Source organism: Meleagris gallopavo, chromosome 35 (genome assembly GCF_905368555.1).
Source record: "Meleagris gallopavo chromosome 35, MGAL_WU_HG_1.1, whole genome shotgun sequence".
Classification (NCBI taxonomy): Eukaryota; Metazoa; Chordata; class Aves; order Galliformes; family Phasianidae; genus Meleagris; species Meleagris gallopavo.
Genome location: NC_139439.1, coordinates 406,011 through 424,959, shown reverse-complemented (window position 1 = coordinate 424,959; position 18,949 = coordinate 406,011). Strand labels below are relative to the sequence as shown.

At 66.9% G+C, this 18,949-nt stretch overlaps 1 protein-coding gene across 1 annotated transcript; it reads left to right on the top strand.

Annotated features, from left to right (window-relative positions):
- Positions 1-227: 227 nt before the first annotated feature.
- On the top strand, positions 228-17,095 carry LOC104915894 (transcription factor COE1-like). Its single transcript, XM_085214962.1, has 18 exons — positions 228-396; positions 850-964; positions 3,326-3,482; positions 3,600-3,663; positions 3,722-3,777; positions 4,064-4,137; positions 4,654-4,722; positions 8,417-8,498; positions 9,000-9,117; positions 10,568-10,698; positions 10,771-10,897; positions 11,945-12,033; positions 12,289-12,354; positions 13,238-13,406; positions 13,491-13,673; positions 13,808-14,011; positions 15,161-15,236; positions 15,343-17,095. Exons 2-17 carry the CDS (start codon positions 876-878, stop codon positions 15,229-15,231), a joined length of 1,749 nt encoding a protein of 582 aa, XP_085071088.1. The 5' UTR covers positions 228-396; positions 850-875; the 3' UTR covers positions 15,232-15,236; positions 15,343-17,095.
- The last annotated feature ends 1,854 nt before the right edge of the window (positions 17,096-18,949 follow it).

Genomic DNA, 18,949 nt, shown 5'->3' with positions numbered 1-18,949 from the left:
TCCGCGACGGCGCTGCCCGCGGAGCCCCTCGGCGGCGCGGGGAGGGGCCGCTCCTCCCCGGAATGATGTCAGCCTGCCCGGCCGCGGCCCCCGCCTCCCCCGGCGGCTCCGGCCCTCCCTCCCCGGGGAGGCGGCGGCGGCATGGCCCGGGCCGGCGGGGCGGCGGGGCCGCGGCGGCGGCGGGTGCTGCTGCTGATGGTGCTGGTGGAGGCGGGGGGGCGGCGGGGCCGGGGGGCCGCGGGGGGCGGGAGGCGGCGGGGGGGAGGGGGAAGCGTCCCCCGGGGACCCCCGCCCGGCCCGACCCCCCCCGGCCGCCCGCTGCTGCTGCTGCTGCCGCTGCCGCCGCTCCCGACGCCGTCGCCGCCCCCCCGCGCCGCCGCCGCCGCCGCCCGCCCGGTAACGGAGCCCCCGCCCCGGGAGCGCCGGCCCCCTCCCGCAGCCCTCCTCCTCCTCCTCCTCCTCCTCCACCTCCTCTTCCTCCTCCTCCTCTGCCTCCATCCCTCAGCCCTCCCTTCGCTCGCCCCCCCCTCCATCCCTCCTCCATCCCTCCCTCCCGCTTCCTCCTTCCATCCCTCCCTCCTCCCCTCCGCTCCTCCTCTCCATCCCTCCATCCCTCCTCCATCCCTCCCTCCCTCCACCCCTTCCCTCTCCCTCATCCCCTCCTCTCCTCCCCCCCCCCTTCCCGCACTTGGATTCCAACTTCTCCGACCCTCCCTCCGCCCGCCCCCCCGACCCCCCCGGACCCTCCCCTCTCTCCCGGCCGCCCGACAGCCGCAGATGCCGCTTCCCCGGCGGCCGGGACGCCCGGCACCTGCCCGGCTCTGAGCCCTTGCCATGTTCTCCGTGCAGGAGGCGCTGCCCCGGGGGGGCTGCCCATGAAGGAAGAGCCGCTGACGGCCGGGCTGCCCTCCGTCAGGTGGCTGCAGGGCACCGGCATCCTGGACGCCAGCACGGCGGCACAGAGGTAAGGGACCGCGGGTCTGCGGGCAGCCCCCAGCCTTGTGGGCACCTCGGGGCCGCCGGGCATCCCAAGTGCTGGCAGCATCCCGGGCACTGTGGGTGTTGTGGGCACTGTGGGCTGCAGGGGCGTCCTGGGGACCAGTAGCATCCCAGCTGTCACGGGCAGCTCGGGTACCACCAGCATCCCGGGTACCACCAGCATCCCGGGTACCACAGCTCCAGGAGGGTCCCAGGCTCCAGGAGCATCCCGGGTTCCACCCTCATCCCGGGTACCACGGGCTCTGCAGCACCCCATGCACTGTGGACACCCCATGCACCACGGGCATCCCGCACCCCACGGGCACCTCGTGCACTCTGGGCACCATGGGCACCCACCACCCCCAGCATGCCGGGATCCCAGGATGTTTTGTGCACCCCTGGTGCCTCGCACCGCTGGGGTCCTCCAGCATCCCCATTGCCCCGCACACCCAGCGCTCCTCTCAGGCCCCGCTGGGACCCCGTGGGTTCAGCCAGCAGCTCCCGGTGCCCCCATATGTGCCTGCCGGGTGCTGGCAGCACAGCAGATCCCCTGTGGTGCTGTGAGGGTTTGTGATGCCCGTGTGTCACAGCAGACCCTCACCCTGTGCCCAGCCATGGGGACGCCCGGGGGGGCAGTGGGTCAGGCTCTGCAGGGAGGAGTGGAGCGGGGACATCGGTGGCACTTTTGGGGCTGAGCACTCTGTGCTGTGCCTGCATTGCCCGTCTGTGTGCCGTCTCCAGGCAGGACCCCAACCCCACCGCCCTGCGTTGGGGGTCTCCCTGTGGGCCCCCCCCCGACTGCTGCACTGCGGGCCGCAGGGAACCCCAGAGCGCTGCCCAGCTGAGTGCCCAGCACCGGGGCAGCATCGAGGGTCCGGCCCAGCAGCTGGGGGAGGGGACCGCAGGGGGGTGGGGGTGACCGAGACGGGGCGCGGGGAGGTGCGCCCCAAAACTTCCCATGGCACAGCAGGGCTGGCACCGCCGTGCGTCCCCATGTGCCGGTGCTCAAGGAGGGGCTCGCGGCCCCCTGCCCATCACTGCACGGTGGGGGCAGCCACGCAGCCTGCAGTGCCACCCCCGTCCTGCCACTGTCCCCAGTGGTGCCACACGTGTGGCTGTGTGGGGGTCCCGGCCCCCCCGGCGGGGATTTGGCAGCGTAACCGCAGTGCCCCCAATCCCAGGGGCTCCGCCAATGGAGGACGGAGCTTTCCTGTAACAGGCGCTCGCCGGTCCCATTTGCTAGGAAATGCTCTGATTGCCTTTAATAATTAATGGCAGCCGGGCTCGGGCTCTGGGCAGCGTAGGGAGCGGAGATGCAGCCATTACCCCCCCCTCCCCGCCCCAGTGCTGCTCTTCAGGGCCAAACCTGGGGAGGCGGAGGGGCTTTAAGTGCGGGGGGCTGCGGTGCCCCAGTGCTGCCCTTTGCTGGGGCTGTGCCACGTCCCCAACCAGCGCCCTGTGGTTGGGATCCAGCGCCGATTCGGGGACCCCCACCCTCAGCTCTGCCCCCGGCTCTGGGGGTCCCGGGGTGCCCATGAGCTGGGCGTGGGCTGGACCTGGAGCTTGGCACTGCCTCAGGCTGCGGGGAGCCCCTGCACCCCCAGGCTGTGGTGGGGGTCATTTGGGGGCATTCTCAGGAGCTGTGAGCACTGGGGATGTCCCACCCGGCTCTGTAGGTCAGCAGTGACCCCCCAAACCCTGAGCCGTGGGGGCTCCAGGCCTTCGGCAGGTTGGGGGTCCCGCGGCGGGCTCCGGCTCTGCACATTTGTGCCCCCCCAGCTCCGCCCCTGCCTGCACTCACAGCAGTGGGTTGGGGTCCCCCCGGGGCTCTCCTGACCGCAGCATCGCACGGGAGCAGCTCTGGCAGCCCGAGCTCACGGCACCGGGGGCCAAATTCCCCCCTCCCTCAAGGCCCGCTGTGTTTTCGATGGCGGAAGGGGGGGGCGTTTGTACCTCCGTGTTTGTTTTGGCCGTGCTGCCCCACTGCTGCTGAGCAGCTCCGGGCCCCCCACGCCGATCTATGGGGCGGGGGTGGCAGTGACAGCACTGCGGGGACCACACGCCTTACGGGGTGACGGCTGCTGTCCTTGCGCAGCTCTGCACTGATCCACCTGGCTGCCTTATCACCGCGGTGCGTCCCTGTGGGGACAGCAGTGGTGTCCCCGGGGGGGTCCCCGCGTCCGCTGCGCCCCACGGCTGCTGCCCCCACATCCCTGCCCAGGCATCCCGCAGGCATTGGGGGCATCGTTGCCCACCCGTGGGCGATGGAAGGGCCCCGTGGGGGTGCGGGCAGCCCGGGGAGGGGACGCATCCACCCCGTGCTCACCCCCGCCCCATAACCCGGCAGCGGGGTAGGCCTGGCCAGAGCTCACTTCGAGAAGCAGCCGCCCTCCAACCTGAGGAAATCCAACTTCTTCCACTTCGTGCTGGCCATGTACGACCGGCAGGGGCAGCCCGTGGAGATCGAGCGCACCTCCTTCGTGGACTTCGTAGAGAAGGAGCGGGTGAGGCCGGGACCCCCCCCCAAAAAAAGGGGGTCGCCAGGGATGGGGCTGCGCAGCCCGGGATGGGGTTGGGGGCTGCACGCAGAGCCCCCCCTCAACGTCAGCCCCGCTTTGCAGGAGCAGAACGGCGAGAAAACCAACAACGGGATCCACTACCGCCTGCAGCTGCTCTACAGCAACGGTGGGTGCCGGGGGGGGCGGGGGGCGCGGGCTGGGCTGACCCCCCCATCTCCCCACAGGGGTACGCACCGAGCAGGACCTCTACGTGCGCCTCATCGACTCCATGTCCAAGCAGGTAACACAGGGGTCTGCGCGGGGCTGGGTGCGGAGGGCTGTGCCAGCTGGGCACGTGGGTGTGCATGCAGTTGTGTTGGTGCGGCACGGAGGCAGCTGTGTGCAACCTGTGCGTGGGCACGGGTGGGCAGGGTGGGCACAGGTGGGTACAGTGGGCACAGTGGGCAGGGTGGGCAGGGTGGGCACGGGTGGATACGGTGTGCAGGTGGGCAGGGTGGGCACAGGTCGGCACGGTGTGCAGGGTGGGCACATCGGTGCATCCCCCCCTCCCCATGCTGTCCCCCCAGGCCATCATCTACGAGGGGCAGGACAAGAACCCCGAGATGTGCCGGGTGCTGCTCACCCATGAGATCATGTGCAGGTACTGCAGGGCCGGGGCCCATTACAGCCTCTCTTGTTTACCACCAGCACGCCGTGTTTGTGCCAATTAGCGCTCCGTGCCAGCGCGGCTAATTGATCTCCAGGAGCCGCGCTAACGAGGCCGCGGCCGAGCCCCCCCCCCTCCTCACCGTGCTCCTGGGGGCTGTGCCACGTCCCCCCTTCCCCATGGGGTCACAAAGGGGTGTGTGGGGCCGGGCCGTCCCCAGTGCTGCAGGGTCCCGTCGCTGCCCTATGCACAAAGATCCCAAACCTGAGCCCGGTGTCATTGGGGGGGGGCTGCAGTGGGGAACCCCAACCCCTGTGCCGTGGCGCCGAGCAGCCCGCGTCCCCCACCCCTGCTCCATCCACATCCGTGCCCCCACAGCCACAGACAAGGACCCTCCCTATGGGGCAGGACCCCCTCTCCCCACCACGGGGTGGCTCTGGGGTTGGGGTGCTGTGCTGGGGCTGTGCCCCCGCCCCCCTTTCATGCCCCCCCTCCCACTCCTGTCCCCAGCCGGTGCTGCGACAAGAAGAGCTGCGGGAACCGCAACGAGACGCCCTCAGACCCCGTCATCATCGACAGGTAGGGGGGTCCCGGGGGGCTGCGGGCAGGGAGTCCCTGTGCTGAGGGCTGGGGGTGGGCGCTGCCTCGTTAGCGCTAACGAGCTGAGAGCCACGCTGCTCCCTGCTCTCTGCTGTTTGTCTGTTTGGCACAGTGGCAATGGAGGTTCTGGGGGGCGGGCAGGAGCCCCCAGTGTCACCGTCACCCATGGGTGGCACCGAGCGGGCAGCACCTCACCTGTGCCCCACTGCCTGCCCCACGTGGGGCGCGTTGCCCCCACATCCTCCATCCCCACATCCCGTGTCCCCACATCCCCCCGCCGTGGCAGATGGGGCCGCGCCGTTCGCTGTCAGCACGGCGCTTCCGATGTGCATCAAACAAATAAATAATACAGGCGGCTCTCAGCCACCTCCATTAGGGCCAAAGGGCCGCATGGCAGCTCCCCTCCACCGCCAGGAAGCGTCCGGCCCTGGCACAGCCCCCGAGTGAGGGGCAGCCAGGCTCTGCTGTGGGGTGGGTGAGCGCTGGCAGCCCCAGCTGTGCTCTGGGTCCCATCTCTGGGTGTGGGGCTGCCTCCACAACCCCCATGCAGGGGCTGACCCCCAGCCTGGTACCCTGGCAAAAGGACGGATTGGGGTGGGGTGGGGGTCTCCCCCTCCTCATATTGGCTCTGGCGCTCGGGGGCACCTCCTGGTTGCATCCGTCCATACCTCCAATGATTCATCCATCCCTCCATCTGTCCACCTGTCCGTCCATCCATCCATCCATCCATCCATCCATCCATCCATCCATCCATCCCCCCCTCCCTCCCTCTATCCATCCCTCCATCTCTCCACCCTTCCTCCCATCCCTCCCCCCGCCCCTTCCCCTCCCTTTGACCCATTCCTCCCCCCACCCGCACAGCCCACACTGTCACCCCCCGATGTCACCACGGCCGTTGGTTCGGGGCACACCGAGGCTGCAGTTCCCATCGGGGCTGCGGGGGTGCGGAGGAGAGGACGGGGTGGGGGGGGGGGAGGGGGGCAGGAGGTGCCCCCTCCTCACCCCTTCGGTCCCTGTGAGAGTCTCCACGCACGGAGGACGTTTGTGCCCCGCATCCCCATCCCGGGTGGGGCACAGCCCGGCCCCCCCACCACGTCCCCCCCCCACGCCCCCCGCCCCCATCCAGCTGCGCCCCGTCCAGCTGCGCTCTGTCCAGATGCGCGTCCCCGTCCGCCCACACGGCAGGAAATCCCTTCGCTCCCGTGGGCTGCAACCTCCGCACCGCGGCCAAGAGAAACGCCCGAGGGTCCCCCGGTGCCCCCCCGCCCCCCGCCCTCCTCCCGACTACGTGGGCACGGGGTCGCTCCCACCGGGGCCGCCCCCCCCGCCGCGTCTCCCGGGAGCCCGCTGAGAGCTGAGCCCCGGCTCCGGCCCGTCCCGTCCCGTCGGACCCCCTCGCCCCTCTCCGGCCCGGTCCCGTCCCGTCGGACCCCCCCGGCCCATCCCACCCCCCCTCCCGGCCCGGCCCCGCCCGGCGCCGCCCCCCCGCCCCGCTCCGCCCGGCCCCACTGCTTTGGAGAGCCCCGCTAAGTGCCCTATCAACATGTTAATCAAATTACTTAGGAGCTAAAATTGACGCTTTTCATTAATTATACAAGATTATTCTAATTGCGAATTCAAATTTATGCGCTCGGAACAGAAGGTGTTCGGCAGCGGGGCCGGGAATTTGCATATTCGATGGGGCCGCGCCGCATTACGGATGCTAATGGATGCGCCCGGCTGTATTTATAACTCCCGGCCCCATAGCGCGGGGGGCGCGGGGCGGCCGGGCCGGGGGGGGGCCGCTCCCGTCAGTCTCCCACCGCCCCCCCCGCCTTCCTGCCGCTGATTACCACCTGCGAGGCCGCGGGACACGGGGGGGTCCCCCCCCTTCTTCTTGTTCTGGCCATGAGCCCCAGGGGGAGGTGGGATGGGGGGGCCGCCTTCTGACCCCCCCCCCCCCGGCCCTCCCGTCCCACCGCAGCCCTTTGGGGTGGGGGGCTTGAGTTGGGGGGGCTTGAGGGTGGATGCCGGGGGGGAGCAGGGGGTGATGGAGGGGGGGATGCTCAGATGGGATGCTTGCAGAGGGGGGGCATTGGGGCGGCGTTTCTGCCCTATGGTGGGGTGCTGAGGTCAGGTGCTCAGGGTGGGGGATTTGGGGGCTGTGGGTGCCAGGATGGGTATCAGAGTGGGATGTTACTGTGGGATGGATTGGGCATGGGATGGATGGATGGGATGGGATGGGATGGATGGGGATGGATGGGGATGGGATGGGAATGGGATGGGGATGGGATGGGAGGGATGGGATGGGATGGGATGGGGATGGGATGGAGGGGATGGGGATGGGATGGTGGGGATGGGGATGGGATGGGATGGGGATGGGAGGATGGGATGGGGATGGGATGGGGATGGGATGGGGATGGGGATTGGATGGAAGGATGGATGGGATGGGGTGGATTGGGATGGGATGGGATGGGAGGGGGATGGGATGGGATGGGATGGGATGGGGATGGGATGGGATGGGATGGGATGGGATGGGATGGGATGGGATGGGATGGGATGGGATGGGATGGGATGGGGATGGGATGGGATGGGATGGATGGATGGGGATGGGGATGGGATGGGATGGGATGGGATGGGATGGGGATGGGATGGGATGGGATGGGATGGGGATGGGATGGGATGGGATGGGATGGGATGGGAGGATGGGATGGGATGGGATGGGATGGGATGGGATGGGGATGGGATGGGGATGGGGATGGGATGGGATGGAGGGGATGGGATGGGATGGGATGGGATGGGATGGGATGGGATGGGATGGGATGGGATGGGATGGGATGGGATGGAGGGATGGGGATGGGATGGGGATGGGATGGGATGGGATGGGATGGGGATGGGATGGGATGGGATGGGATGGGATGGATGGGATGGGATGGGGATGGGATGGGATGGGATGGGATGGGATGGTGGATGGGATGGGGATGGGATGGGATGGGATGGGATGGGATGGATGGGATGGAGGATGGGATGGGGATGGGATGGGATGGGTGGGATGGGGATGGGATGGGATGGGATGGAGATGGGATGGGATGGGATGGGATGGGGATGGGATGGGATGGGATGGGGATGGGATGAGGGATGGGATGGGATGGGATGGGGATGGGATGGGATGGGGGGATGGATGGGATGGGATGGGGATGGGGATGGGGATGGGATGGGATGGTGGATGGATGGATGGGATGGGATGGGATGGGATGGGATGGGATGGGATGGGATGGATGGGATGGGATGGGATGGGATGCTCAGAGATGTTGGGGTACCATACCAGGTCAGGGATGTTGTGGGATGTGGGGCAGGAGGTGGGCTGACCGTGCTGAGCCATAGAAGAGGTGGTCCACAAAAACAGGGGGCACAGGGGTGGGGGACAGCCTGGAGAGGCACAGAGACCTGATGGGGGAGGTGACATGGCACAGTGCAATGGGCTGGCACTGCATGGTGAGCTGGGCTGCTGCAGGGCACTGCAGGCCACATCTGCTGTGATCCCATCCCATCCCATCCCATCCCATCCCATCCCATCCCATCCCACCCCTCCCATCCCCATCCCCATCCCATCCCCACCCCACCGCACCCCCAGCCCCTGTGGCACAGTGAGAGGAGCCATGGGGTCACCCACTTCCACCCCCCCTCCCCCCAGGTTTTTCCTCAAGTTTTTCCTCAAGTGCAACCAGAACTGCTTGAAGAACGCAGGGAACCCCCGGGACATGCGGCGCTTCCAGGTGAGCCCCCCCGGCTCCCCCCCACCCCACACATGGGGCTCTGCACCCCCCAAAGGTGTGGGGGGAGGTGGGGAGCAGCCCTGCGCACACACAGACCTCCTCCCCCCCCACCCCCCCAATTCCCACAGCTGGAGCTTCCGCAGAGGGGGGCCCCGTCCCGGCCCCCACCCAGCACGGGCGCCTTCATTAGGGCCTCTCGTAAAGATATGATAATTGTGACATTTTTACATGATTAACGACCCAGGCAATTTGCATAGCGCCGAGCAGCTCCGGGAGAACAGCCAAGTCCACGGCGGAGGGGGGGGGGGAAGCGGGGTTATGGGGCGTGATGGGGGGGGGTCCCAGGGTGGACATTGCCCCCGTGCTGTGTGTGTGTGTGTGTGCGTCCCTGTGCAGCCACACGTTGTGTGCACGAGTGGAGCCGCGTGTTTGCACCGTGAGGGCACGGCGGTGCTCTGATGTCCCCGTGGGGGGGACCCCGACCCCGTTCCTCCCCCCCAGGTGGTGGTGTCCACTACAGTGAGCGTGGATGGCCACGTGCTGGCCGTGTCTGACAACATGTTTGTGCACAACAACTCCAAGCACGGGCGGCGGGCACGGCGCATCGACCCCTCCGAAGGTGAGCATCTGGGGGGCACACTTACATGGGGGGGGACACCCACCTGGGGGGGGACACTCACCTGGGGGGGGACACTTACCTGGGGGGGGACACTCACCTGGGGGGGCACACTTACCTGGGGGGGAGCACTTACCTGGGGGGGCACACGTTCCTGGGGGGGGCACACTCACCTGGGGGGGACACACTTACCTGGGGGGGGACACTCACCTGGGGGCGACACTCACCTGGGGGGGACACACTCACCTGGGGGGGCACACACACCTGGGGGGACACACTCACCTGGGGGGGACACACTCACCTGGGGACACACTCACCTGGGGGGACACTTACCTGGGGGGACACTCACCTGGGGGGGCACACTCACCTGGGGGGGGGACACTTACCTGGGGGGGGCACACTCACCTGGGGACACACTTACCTGGGGGGGCGACACTTACCTGGGGGGCACACTCACCTGGGGGGGGGACACACACACACCTGGGGGGGGCACACTCACCTGGGGGGGCACACTCACCTGGGGGGGACACTTACCTGGGGGGGACACTCACCTGGGGGGGCACACACTCACCTGGGGGGGGACACGGGGGCACACTCAGGGGCACACTACCTGTGCTGGGGCAGGACACGGTACCTGGGGGTCTGGACCACACTCACCTGGGACACTCCCTGGGGGTTCTGGGACATACCCATGGGGGGTGACCACCTGGGGGGGCACACACTCACCGCCCGGGGGGACATCCCTTTGCCATGCGGGGGGGCACACTGTCCCTGGGGGCACACTATCCCCTGGGGCACACTCACCATCCCCATTCATGGGGTCCGTCTGACACTACCTGCACACTTTTCCCCCTACAGCACTGTCCCCATCCCTGGGTCCGTGTGTCACACTCAGAGCCACATCGCTGTGCCACGCATGGGGCAGGACAGTGCCCATCCCCGATGTGGGTCTGGACCTCCATGCCCTCCCCACGGACCCCCCCTGGGGGTCCATCTGGCCCATCCCCATGCATGGTGTCCATCTGTCCTCCATTCCCCCTCACGTCCCCATCCCTTTGCCATCCACGGTGTCCGTCTGTCCCTCCCTGCACTCTGCCCCCACGGCTCTGTACTCATTCCATGCACAGCGTCCGTCTGTCCCTCCCTGCACTCTTTTCCCCCTACAGCACTGTCCCCATCCCCGTGTCCGTCTGTCCCTCCATGTCCTCCCCATCTCAGTTCCACACACATGGTGTCCATCTGTCCTCCATTCCCCCCCCACGCCCCCATCCCTTTGCCATCCACGGTGTCCGTCTGTCCCTCCCTGCACTCTTTTCCCCCTACAGCACCGTCCCCATCCCCGTGTCCGCCTGTCCCTCCATGCCCTCCCCAGCCCACTTCCACACACGCTGTCCGTCTGTCCCTGCACCCCCCACGACTCCACCCCCCCTCACCACCTCCCTGCCCCCCACAGCCGCCCCCTGCATCAAGGCCATCAGCCCCAGCGAGGGTTGGACCACAGGCGGCGCCACCGTCATCCTCATCGGGGACAACTTCTTTGACGGGCTGCAGGTGGTCTTCGGCTCCGTGCTGGTGTGGAGCGAGGTACGGCGCCGGGGGGGGGCCGGGAGGGCGGCCGCAGGCTCAGCCCCCCCCCCCCGATCTCCGTTCCCACAGCTCATCACGCCCCACGCCATCCGCGTGCAGACCCCCCCCCGGCACATCCCCGGCGTGGTGGAGGTGACGCTGTCCTACAAGTCCAAGCAGTTCTGCAAAGGGGCGCCGGGGAGATTTGTGTACACTGGTGAGGGGGGTTGGGGGGCGGGGGGGTCCTGCGCCCGGCGTGGGGCTGTGGGGCACGGTGCTGCTGGGGGGGGATGTGGGGTGGGGACATCGTGTCGGGGATGGGGCGTGAGGCGGGGATGGGGTGTGGGGAAGGGTGGGGTTGTGGTGTAGGGGCAGGATTTGGGGGCGGGGTGTGGGGACGGGGTTGGGTTGGGGACATGGAAGGGTTTGGGGACAGGTGCATAGGGATAGGATTAGGGTTTGGGGACAGGATCTGGAGGCAGGGTGAATGGGGACAGGGTAGGGTTGGGGTTTGGGAACTGGGTGTGTGGGGACGTGGAAGGGTCCGGGAACGAAGTGTATGGGGATAGGGTAGGGTTCGGCTTTGGGACAGGGTATGTGGAGCAGAGTAGGGTCATGGTTTGGGGGCAGGGTGTATGGGGACGGGGTAGGGCTGGGGTACGTGGAAGGGTTTGGGGACAGGGTGCATAGGGATAGGATTAGGGTTTGGGGACAGGATCTGGAGGCAGAGTGAATGGGGACAGGGTAGGGTTGGGGTTTGGGAACTGGGTAGGGTTTGGAGACAAGATCTGGGGGCAGGGTGTATGGAGACAGGGTAGGAGTTTAGGGACAGGGCTTGGGGACATGGAAGGGTCTGGGGACAAGGTGTATGGGGACAGGTGGGGGTTTGGATTTGGGGAGAGGACAGGGTCTGAGGACGGGGTGTATGGCAGCTGGGTATGGTGTGGGGACAGATAGGGTCTGAGTGTGGGGATTGGGAAGGGTGTATGGGGACAGGGCATGGTTTGGGGGCACAGTAGGGCCACACCTCAGGGGGGCCAGCAGGGATGGGCTGGGGGGTGGGCTCGGGGTTGTGGGGTGGGGGTTCTCGAAATCTTTATGGACACCCATAGGGAGGGCTGGGGCTGTTTAAGGTGTGTGTGGGGGGGAACTGCTGCGTCCCCACGGAGTCCCCTTGCCCGGCGCTGTGCCTCAGTTTCCCTGGAGGGCAGGGAGGCTGTGGGGGCTCTGGGGTGGCCCCCCACTCACCCCCCTCCCCTGGCAGCACTGAATGAACCCACCATCGACTACGGCTTCCAGAGGCTGCAGAAGGTCATCCCGCGGCACCCCGGGGACCCCGAGCGCCTCCCCAAGGTGTGTGGGGACCCCATTCGCGGGACCCCATTGTGTGGGGACCCCATTGCAGGGGGCCACGGTCCCGTTCTGCTGGTGGCACCCGGCTCAGGACCACCACCCCACGAGGGGCTGGGAGGGCTGGGGGGCAGCGCTGGGGCACGGCACCGCCGTGGGGATGTGCCGTCGGTGTGGGATGTGGGGGGTTGGAGGGGGTTTGGGGTGGGAGGGGGTTTGGGGTGGGGTCCCGCCTGACCCTGTGCTGCTCCCTGCCAGGAGGTGCTGCTGAAGCGCGCGGCCGACCTGGTGGAGGCTCTCTATGGGATGCCACACAACAACCAGGTACTGCAGCCCCATCCCCCCATGTCTCCATCCTACCCCATATGTCTCCATCCTACACCACGTCCCCATTGTACCCGTTATACCTCCTCCCACCCCATGGCCCAGTCCCACCCCATATGGCCCCATCCCACCCTATGTCCCCACCTCACCCCATATGGTCCCTTCCAACTCCATGTCCCCATCCCACCCCGTATGGCCTTATCCCGCTTCACAGCTCCATCCCACCCCATATGTCTCTATCGTGGCCCATACAGCCTCATTCCTCCCCATATGTCCCCATCCCACCCCATATGTCTCCATCCCAACGTGTATGTCTCCATCCCACCCAGTATGCCCCATCCCACCCTATGGCCCCATCATATGCCATATATCCCCATCCCACCCCATGCCTCCCCCCCACCCCATATGGCTCCATCCCACCCACACTTCCATCCCACTCTATATGGCCCCATCCTACCCCGTGTGTCTGCATCCCACCCCGTATTTTCCCATCCCACCCCGTATGTTCCCATCCCACCCCATATGCCCCCATCCCACCCTGTATGTCCCCACCAAATGCCATATATCCCCATCCCACCCACAGTTCCATCCCACCCCATGTGTCTGCATCCTACCCCATATGTTCCCATCCCACCCTGCAGCCCCACCCCACCCCACAGCCCCCCCAGCTCATCCTCTCCACCCCCTGACCCCAGAGCAGGGCTGCAGGCTCCAGCCCCACATCTGCTCCCCATTAGGATTCCTTTGGCTCCGGCTTGGGTTCCCCCCACCTGCACAGACCCAGAGCGGCACCCGGAGCTCCCACCCCTCCTGTGCTGCCCTTCCTCACCCCACACCGGTTCTGCCCCGACCCCACAGTGACCCCCCCCCCAATCCCCTCCAGGACCTCATCCTGAAGCGCGCGGCCGACATCGCCGAGGCTCTGTACAGCGTGCCCCGCGGCCCCACACAGCTCAGCACCACGCACGGCCCCGCTGCCATGGTGGGGGTCAACTCCTTTGGCGCCCAGCTGGCCGTCAGCATCGGGGACGCGGCGCAGGGCCCTGAGCAAGGTGGGCAGCGGGGGCGGGGGGGCGGCGGGGGGTCAGGGGGCGGCGGATGATGCACGCCGTGCCAGCGCCATCCCCCCCCCGCAGGGTTCACCCGCAGCACCAGCAGTGCCTCGCCTCGGGGCTACGTGCCCAGCTCCACGCCGCAGCAGGGCGCCTACGGGGGCACGTCTGCCATCAACGGCTATGGGGGCAGCAGTATGGCCGGCCTGGGGGTGCCCGGCTCGCCCAGCTTCCTCAACGGCTCCACCGCCAACTCGCCCTACGCCAGTGAGTGCGGCCCCGTCCGCGCCGGAGACCCCGCCATCCCCGTTCCCCGTCCCCGCCCGACCCCCACGAGTGTCCCCAGCCCGGGGGCGGCGTGCGGCCCTCGAGGTGGGCTTGCTGAGCGCGTCCCCCCGCAGTCATGCCCGCCAGCCCCCCGCTGGGCGCCTCCTCCATCACGCTCCCGTCCGGCACCGCCGCCTCCGCCCCGCCCGGGGGTTTCTCCTTCTCCCCGGTCAATATGATCTCGGCCGTGAAGCAGAAAAGCGCCTTCGCTCCCGTGGTGCGGCCGCAGAGCTCCCCGCCGCCCGCCTGCTCCAGCACCAGCGGCAGCAGCCTGCAGGGTGAGCCCCTCCGTGTCCCCGGCCTCATCGCCTCCCCTGCTCCCACCCCCATTACATCGTTCCCATCCCCATCATCATCACTCTTCCCATCCCCATCCCCATCCCATCCCCATCCCATCCCATCCCCATCCCCATCCCATCCCATCCCATCCCATCCCCATCCCATCCCATCCCCATCCCATCCCCATCCCATCCCCATCCCATCCCATCCCATCCCATCCCCATCCCATCCCATCCCATCCCATCCCCATCCCATCCCATCCCATCCCCATCCCATCCCATCCCCATCCCATCCCATCCCATCCCATCCCATCCCCATCCCATCCCATCCCATCCCATCCCCATCCCATCCCATCCCATCCCCATCCCATCCCATCCCCATCCCCATCCCCATCCCCATCCCATCCCCATCCCTCCCATCCCATCCCATCCCATCCCATCCCATCCCCATCCCATCCCATCCCCATCCCATCCCCATCCCATCCCATCCCATCCCATCCCATCCCCATCCCATCCCATCCCATCCATCCCATCCCATCCCATCCCATCCCATCCCATCCCATCCCATCCCATCCCATCCCATCCCATCCCATCCCCATCCCATCCCATCCCATCCCCATCCCATCCCATCCCATCCCATCCCCTCCCATCCCCTCCCATCCCATCCCTCCCTCCCTTCCCTCCCATCCCATCCCCATCCCATCCCATCCCATCCCATCCCATCCCATCCCATCCCACCCCCTCCCATCCCCATCCCTCCTCCTCCCATCCCATCCCATCCCATCCCATCCCATCCCATCCCATCCCCATCCCATCCCATCCCATCCCATCCCATCCCATCCCATCCCATCCCATCCCCATCCCATCCCCATCCCATCCCATCCCATCCCATCCCATCCCATCCCATCCCATCCCATCCCATCCCATCCCATCCCCATCCCATCCCATCCCATCCCATCCCATCCCATCCCATCCCATCCCATCCCATCCCATCCCATCCCATCCATCCATCCCATCCCATCCCATCCCATCCCATCCCCATCCCTGTGCCCAGTGCCATCTCTATTCCCAAGTCCACCCCCATCCCACCCCATCCCCCCCTTTCCCCATCCCACCCCCTCCCCTCTCACTCTCTCTCTGCCCCCCCAGACGCAGCCTTTGAGGACTCAGACAAGTTCCACACCCCCGCACGATCTCTGCAGGGCCTGGCCTATTCCTAAGCACAGTAGGTGGCACTTTGGGGTCTGCACCCAACCCTGATGGGGACGGGGCTGAGTAGGACCGTGGTCCCGCACCCCCCAGCACCACCAACCCCTCTCTGTCTCTTGCAGCCGTGCCCGGGCTCCTCGTGCCACCCCGAGCAGCAGACGTGGACGGGACCGAGCGCGACCCACGCTTGGGGCTGGGGGCCAAGGGGTCGGGATCTCCCACTCCAGCTGCCCGCAGTGCTATGGGGCAGTGGGGTGATGCCGCACGGGGCACACGGGAGGGGGTGGCGGGCTCAGATCTTGGCTCTGCCACGTGAATGAACCAAACCCTCTGAGTTCAGCCCCCGAAACGCCCCGTAGCCATGGAGTGGGGAGACCTGTGGTGAGACTGCCCATGGTGGGACACCCCACAGAGGGGTGCTCCGTGGTGGGAAGCTCCGCTGTGGGGCGGTTTGGGGCGGGATGCTCCACAATGGGGTGTTGTGTGGTGGGACACTGCACGCGGGACGCTCCACGGTGGGACGTTCCATCGTGGGATGCTCCATGTTGGGATGTTCTATCATGGGATGTTCCATCACGGGATGCTCCTTTTGGGGTTGCTCCACGTTGGGATGTTCCATCATGGGATGTTCCATCACGGGATGCTCCTTTTGGGGTTGCTCCACGTTGGGATGTTCCATCATGTGTTGCTCCATCACGGGATGCTCCTTTTGGGGTTGCTCCACGTTGGGATGTTCCATCATGGGATGTTCCCCGTTGGGATGCTCCTTGGTGGGATGCTCCGTGGTGGGACACTCCATCATGGGATGCTCCCTTTGGGGATGCTTCACATTGGGATGCTTCATCATGGGATGCTCCCTTGGGGGATGCTCCACGTTGGGAAGCTCCATCATGGGATGCTCCCTTTGGGGTTGCTTCACATTGGGATGTTCCATCATGGGATGCTCCCTTTGGGGATGCTTCACATTGGGATGCTCCATCATGGGACGTTCCACGTTGGGATGCACCATGGTGGGATGTTCCATGTTGGGACGTTCCATCGTGGGATGCTCCACGGTGGGACACTCCATCATGGGATGTTCCCTTTGGGGATGCTCCACGTTGAGATGCTCCATGTTGGGATGCTGCATGTTGGGAGGCTCCATCATGCTCCACGGTGGGCCGTCCCATGGCACAGCTCTCCATGGCGGGACGCCCCATCTGGCCCTGCCCCCCCAGCTCACCGCCCTCACTCACTCCAGATGTGCATTTCCAGATGTGCAGCCGCCCACCACAGCTCCCAGGGCCGGGTCCATGCAGGGCCGTGTCAGGACGCCCAGCTGGGGGTGCACCCCACCCCCAGGCAGAGCCCCCCAACGGGGCACGCAGCACTTTCCCCCCCTCCATCAGCCCCACCAGCAGCCGGAGCCCCCCGGACACAGCTGCAGCTCTTCTAGCGTCATTATTGCTACAATTACTATTAATAATAATAATATTTTTAGTGACAGGTGAGGGCGGGGGGCTCCGTTGGGCCCTATGGGAGCCCCCCATCCTGGCACTGCCCCTCCCCCCCCCCCCGGGATGGTCCAGCACTTCCAGGTGGGGGATGCTACGTCCATTAAGGGGGAGCGGTCAAATTTTGTAAATAAAGGAAATGAAAAAAACCTCCCCCGCCTCCCCCCCATGCAGGGTTCCCCCCTCACCAAGTGTGCCACCCCCATCCCCAGCTCCTCCCCTGCCCAGGATGGGGGTCCGGGCTGAGGGACCCCCAGCACCCATCCCCACCCCGATGCGGGGCTCAGGACAGCGGTGTCCCCATGGGGTCTGCATCCCCTGCACGATGGTGGCATTGGGGAGGGGGGGCGGTTGGGGACAGAAATAAAAGGACTTGCAGAAAGGCTGCGTGCACTGTGGGGCCTGGGGGTGAACCCACGGGGCTGTGGGGAGAGTGTGTGAGCGGGGCTGGTGTGCAGTTGTGGAAGTGTGTGTGTGTGTGTGTGTGTGTGTGTGTGCAGATACGGGTGGGTGTGCACGGGGCTGTGCCATCATGGCCACCCTTTCATGAGTGCTGCCCACAACTGGAACAGCACCACAGCTACCCCACAGCTGTGGGGCACATGAGGGTGGTTCACAGACGGGCGCAGCATCCCCACCTCATGCCCATTCCATCCCATTTCCCAACCCAACTGCATCCCATCCCCATCCCATCTCTATCCCCATCACATCCCCATCCCCATCACATTCCCATCCCATCCCCATCCCATCCCCATCCCATCCCACATCCCCATCCATCCCCATCCCATCCTACCATCCCACCATCCCCATCCTCATCCTATCCCCATCCCATCCCATCCCCATCCCATCCCATCCCATCCCATCCCATCCCATCCCATCCCATCCCATCCCATCCATCCCATCCCCATCCCATCCCATCCCCATCCCCATCCCCATCCCCATCCCCATCCCATCCCATCCCATCCCATCCCATCCCACCCCCATCCCCATCCCCATCCCCATCCCCATCCCATCCCATCCCATCCCATCCCATCCCCATCCCCCATCCCCATCCCATCCCATCCCATCCCATCCATCCCACCCCCATCCCACTCCATCCCCTGCCTACTCCCTGGGGTCCCATCCCCCCCCTCCATTTGTATGGGTGTCTCCCACCCATGGGTCCTGGGCAATGTGTGAAGAAGGGACCCCCGCCCAGAGCACAGCCCCGTCTGTGCCCACACAGCCCGTATGGCTGCGCTGCTGCTCCCCCACCCTGCCGAACAGCGACGTTTAGATTAGAGGATAATGTGCTGGAAATAATTGCCTTAATCAAGAAAGGTTAATGAGGCGCCTGTGTGCACAGCTCACGGCACAGCGGCAGCGGGCGCAGCACCCACGGGTGGCACTGGGGACGGCTCTGGGGCCACCTCATCCACAAAGGGGGACGCATCTGGGGCCACCCCGTCCCCATGGGCATCGGGGGCACATCGTGTCAGTGGGTCCACGGCACACAGACAGCATGGGACGTGGACACCACGTGGTCCTGTGGGATGTGGGCACCGTGCGATGTGGGACATCATGGGTCATGGCCCAAAGGGACACAGGTGGACACCATGTCACCCTGGGATGTGGGACGGCTGGACACTGACACCATGGGGACAGAGCCAGGGGACGTGGACGGGCACCACGGAACGGGCACAGCTGGTGCACAATGGCACACGTGGACACCATGGGACACCACGGGACACCACGGGACACCATGGGACACCATGGGACACCAGTGGGACGGGGGACACCAAGGGCCCAAAGGGACACACCGGACCCCCCGGGCCATGCACAGCCCGCACGGCGCCGGCCCCGGGACGCGGACAGAAGCACGGACACGCGCGCCCGGTGCCACGGCACTTTATTGGCGGAGCGGCAGCGCGGGGCCGCGGGTCGGGCGCGGCGTGGCGGCGGCGGCTCAGTAGCGGCGGCGGCGGCGGCGGCGGCTCCCGTAGCGGCGGCGCCGTCCCCCCACGGAGCGGCGGGAGCGCCGGGCGCTCCCGTAGCGGCGGCGGCGTCGGGGGCTGCGGCGGCGGCCGGAGCGGCGGCGGCGGCGGCGGAGGCTGCGGCTGCGGGTCCTGCTGCGCCGGTAGCGGGCCATGCCGGGCTGCGGTGGGACGGCGCCGCGGCGGAGCCGAGCCGTGCGGGACCGGGAAGTGCCGCTCCGCGCCCCGCGCCGCTTTTATAGGCGCCCGCGGGCGCGGCCCTC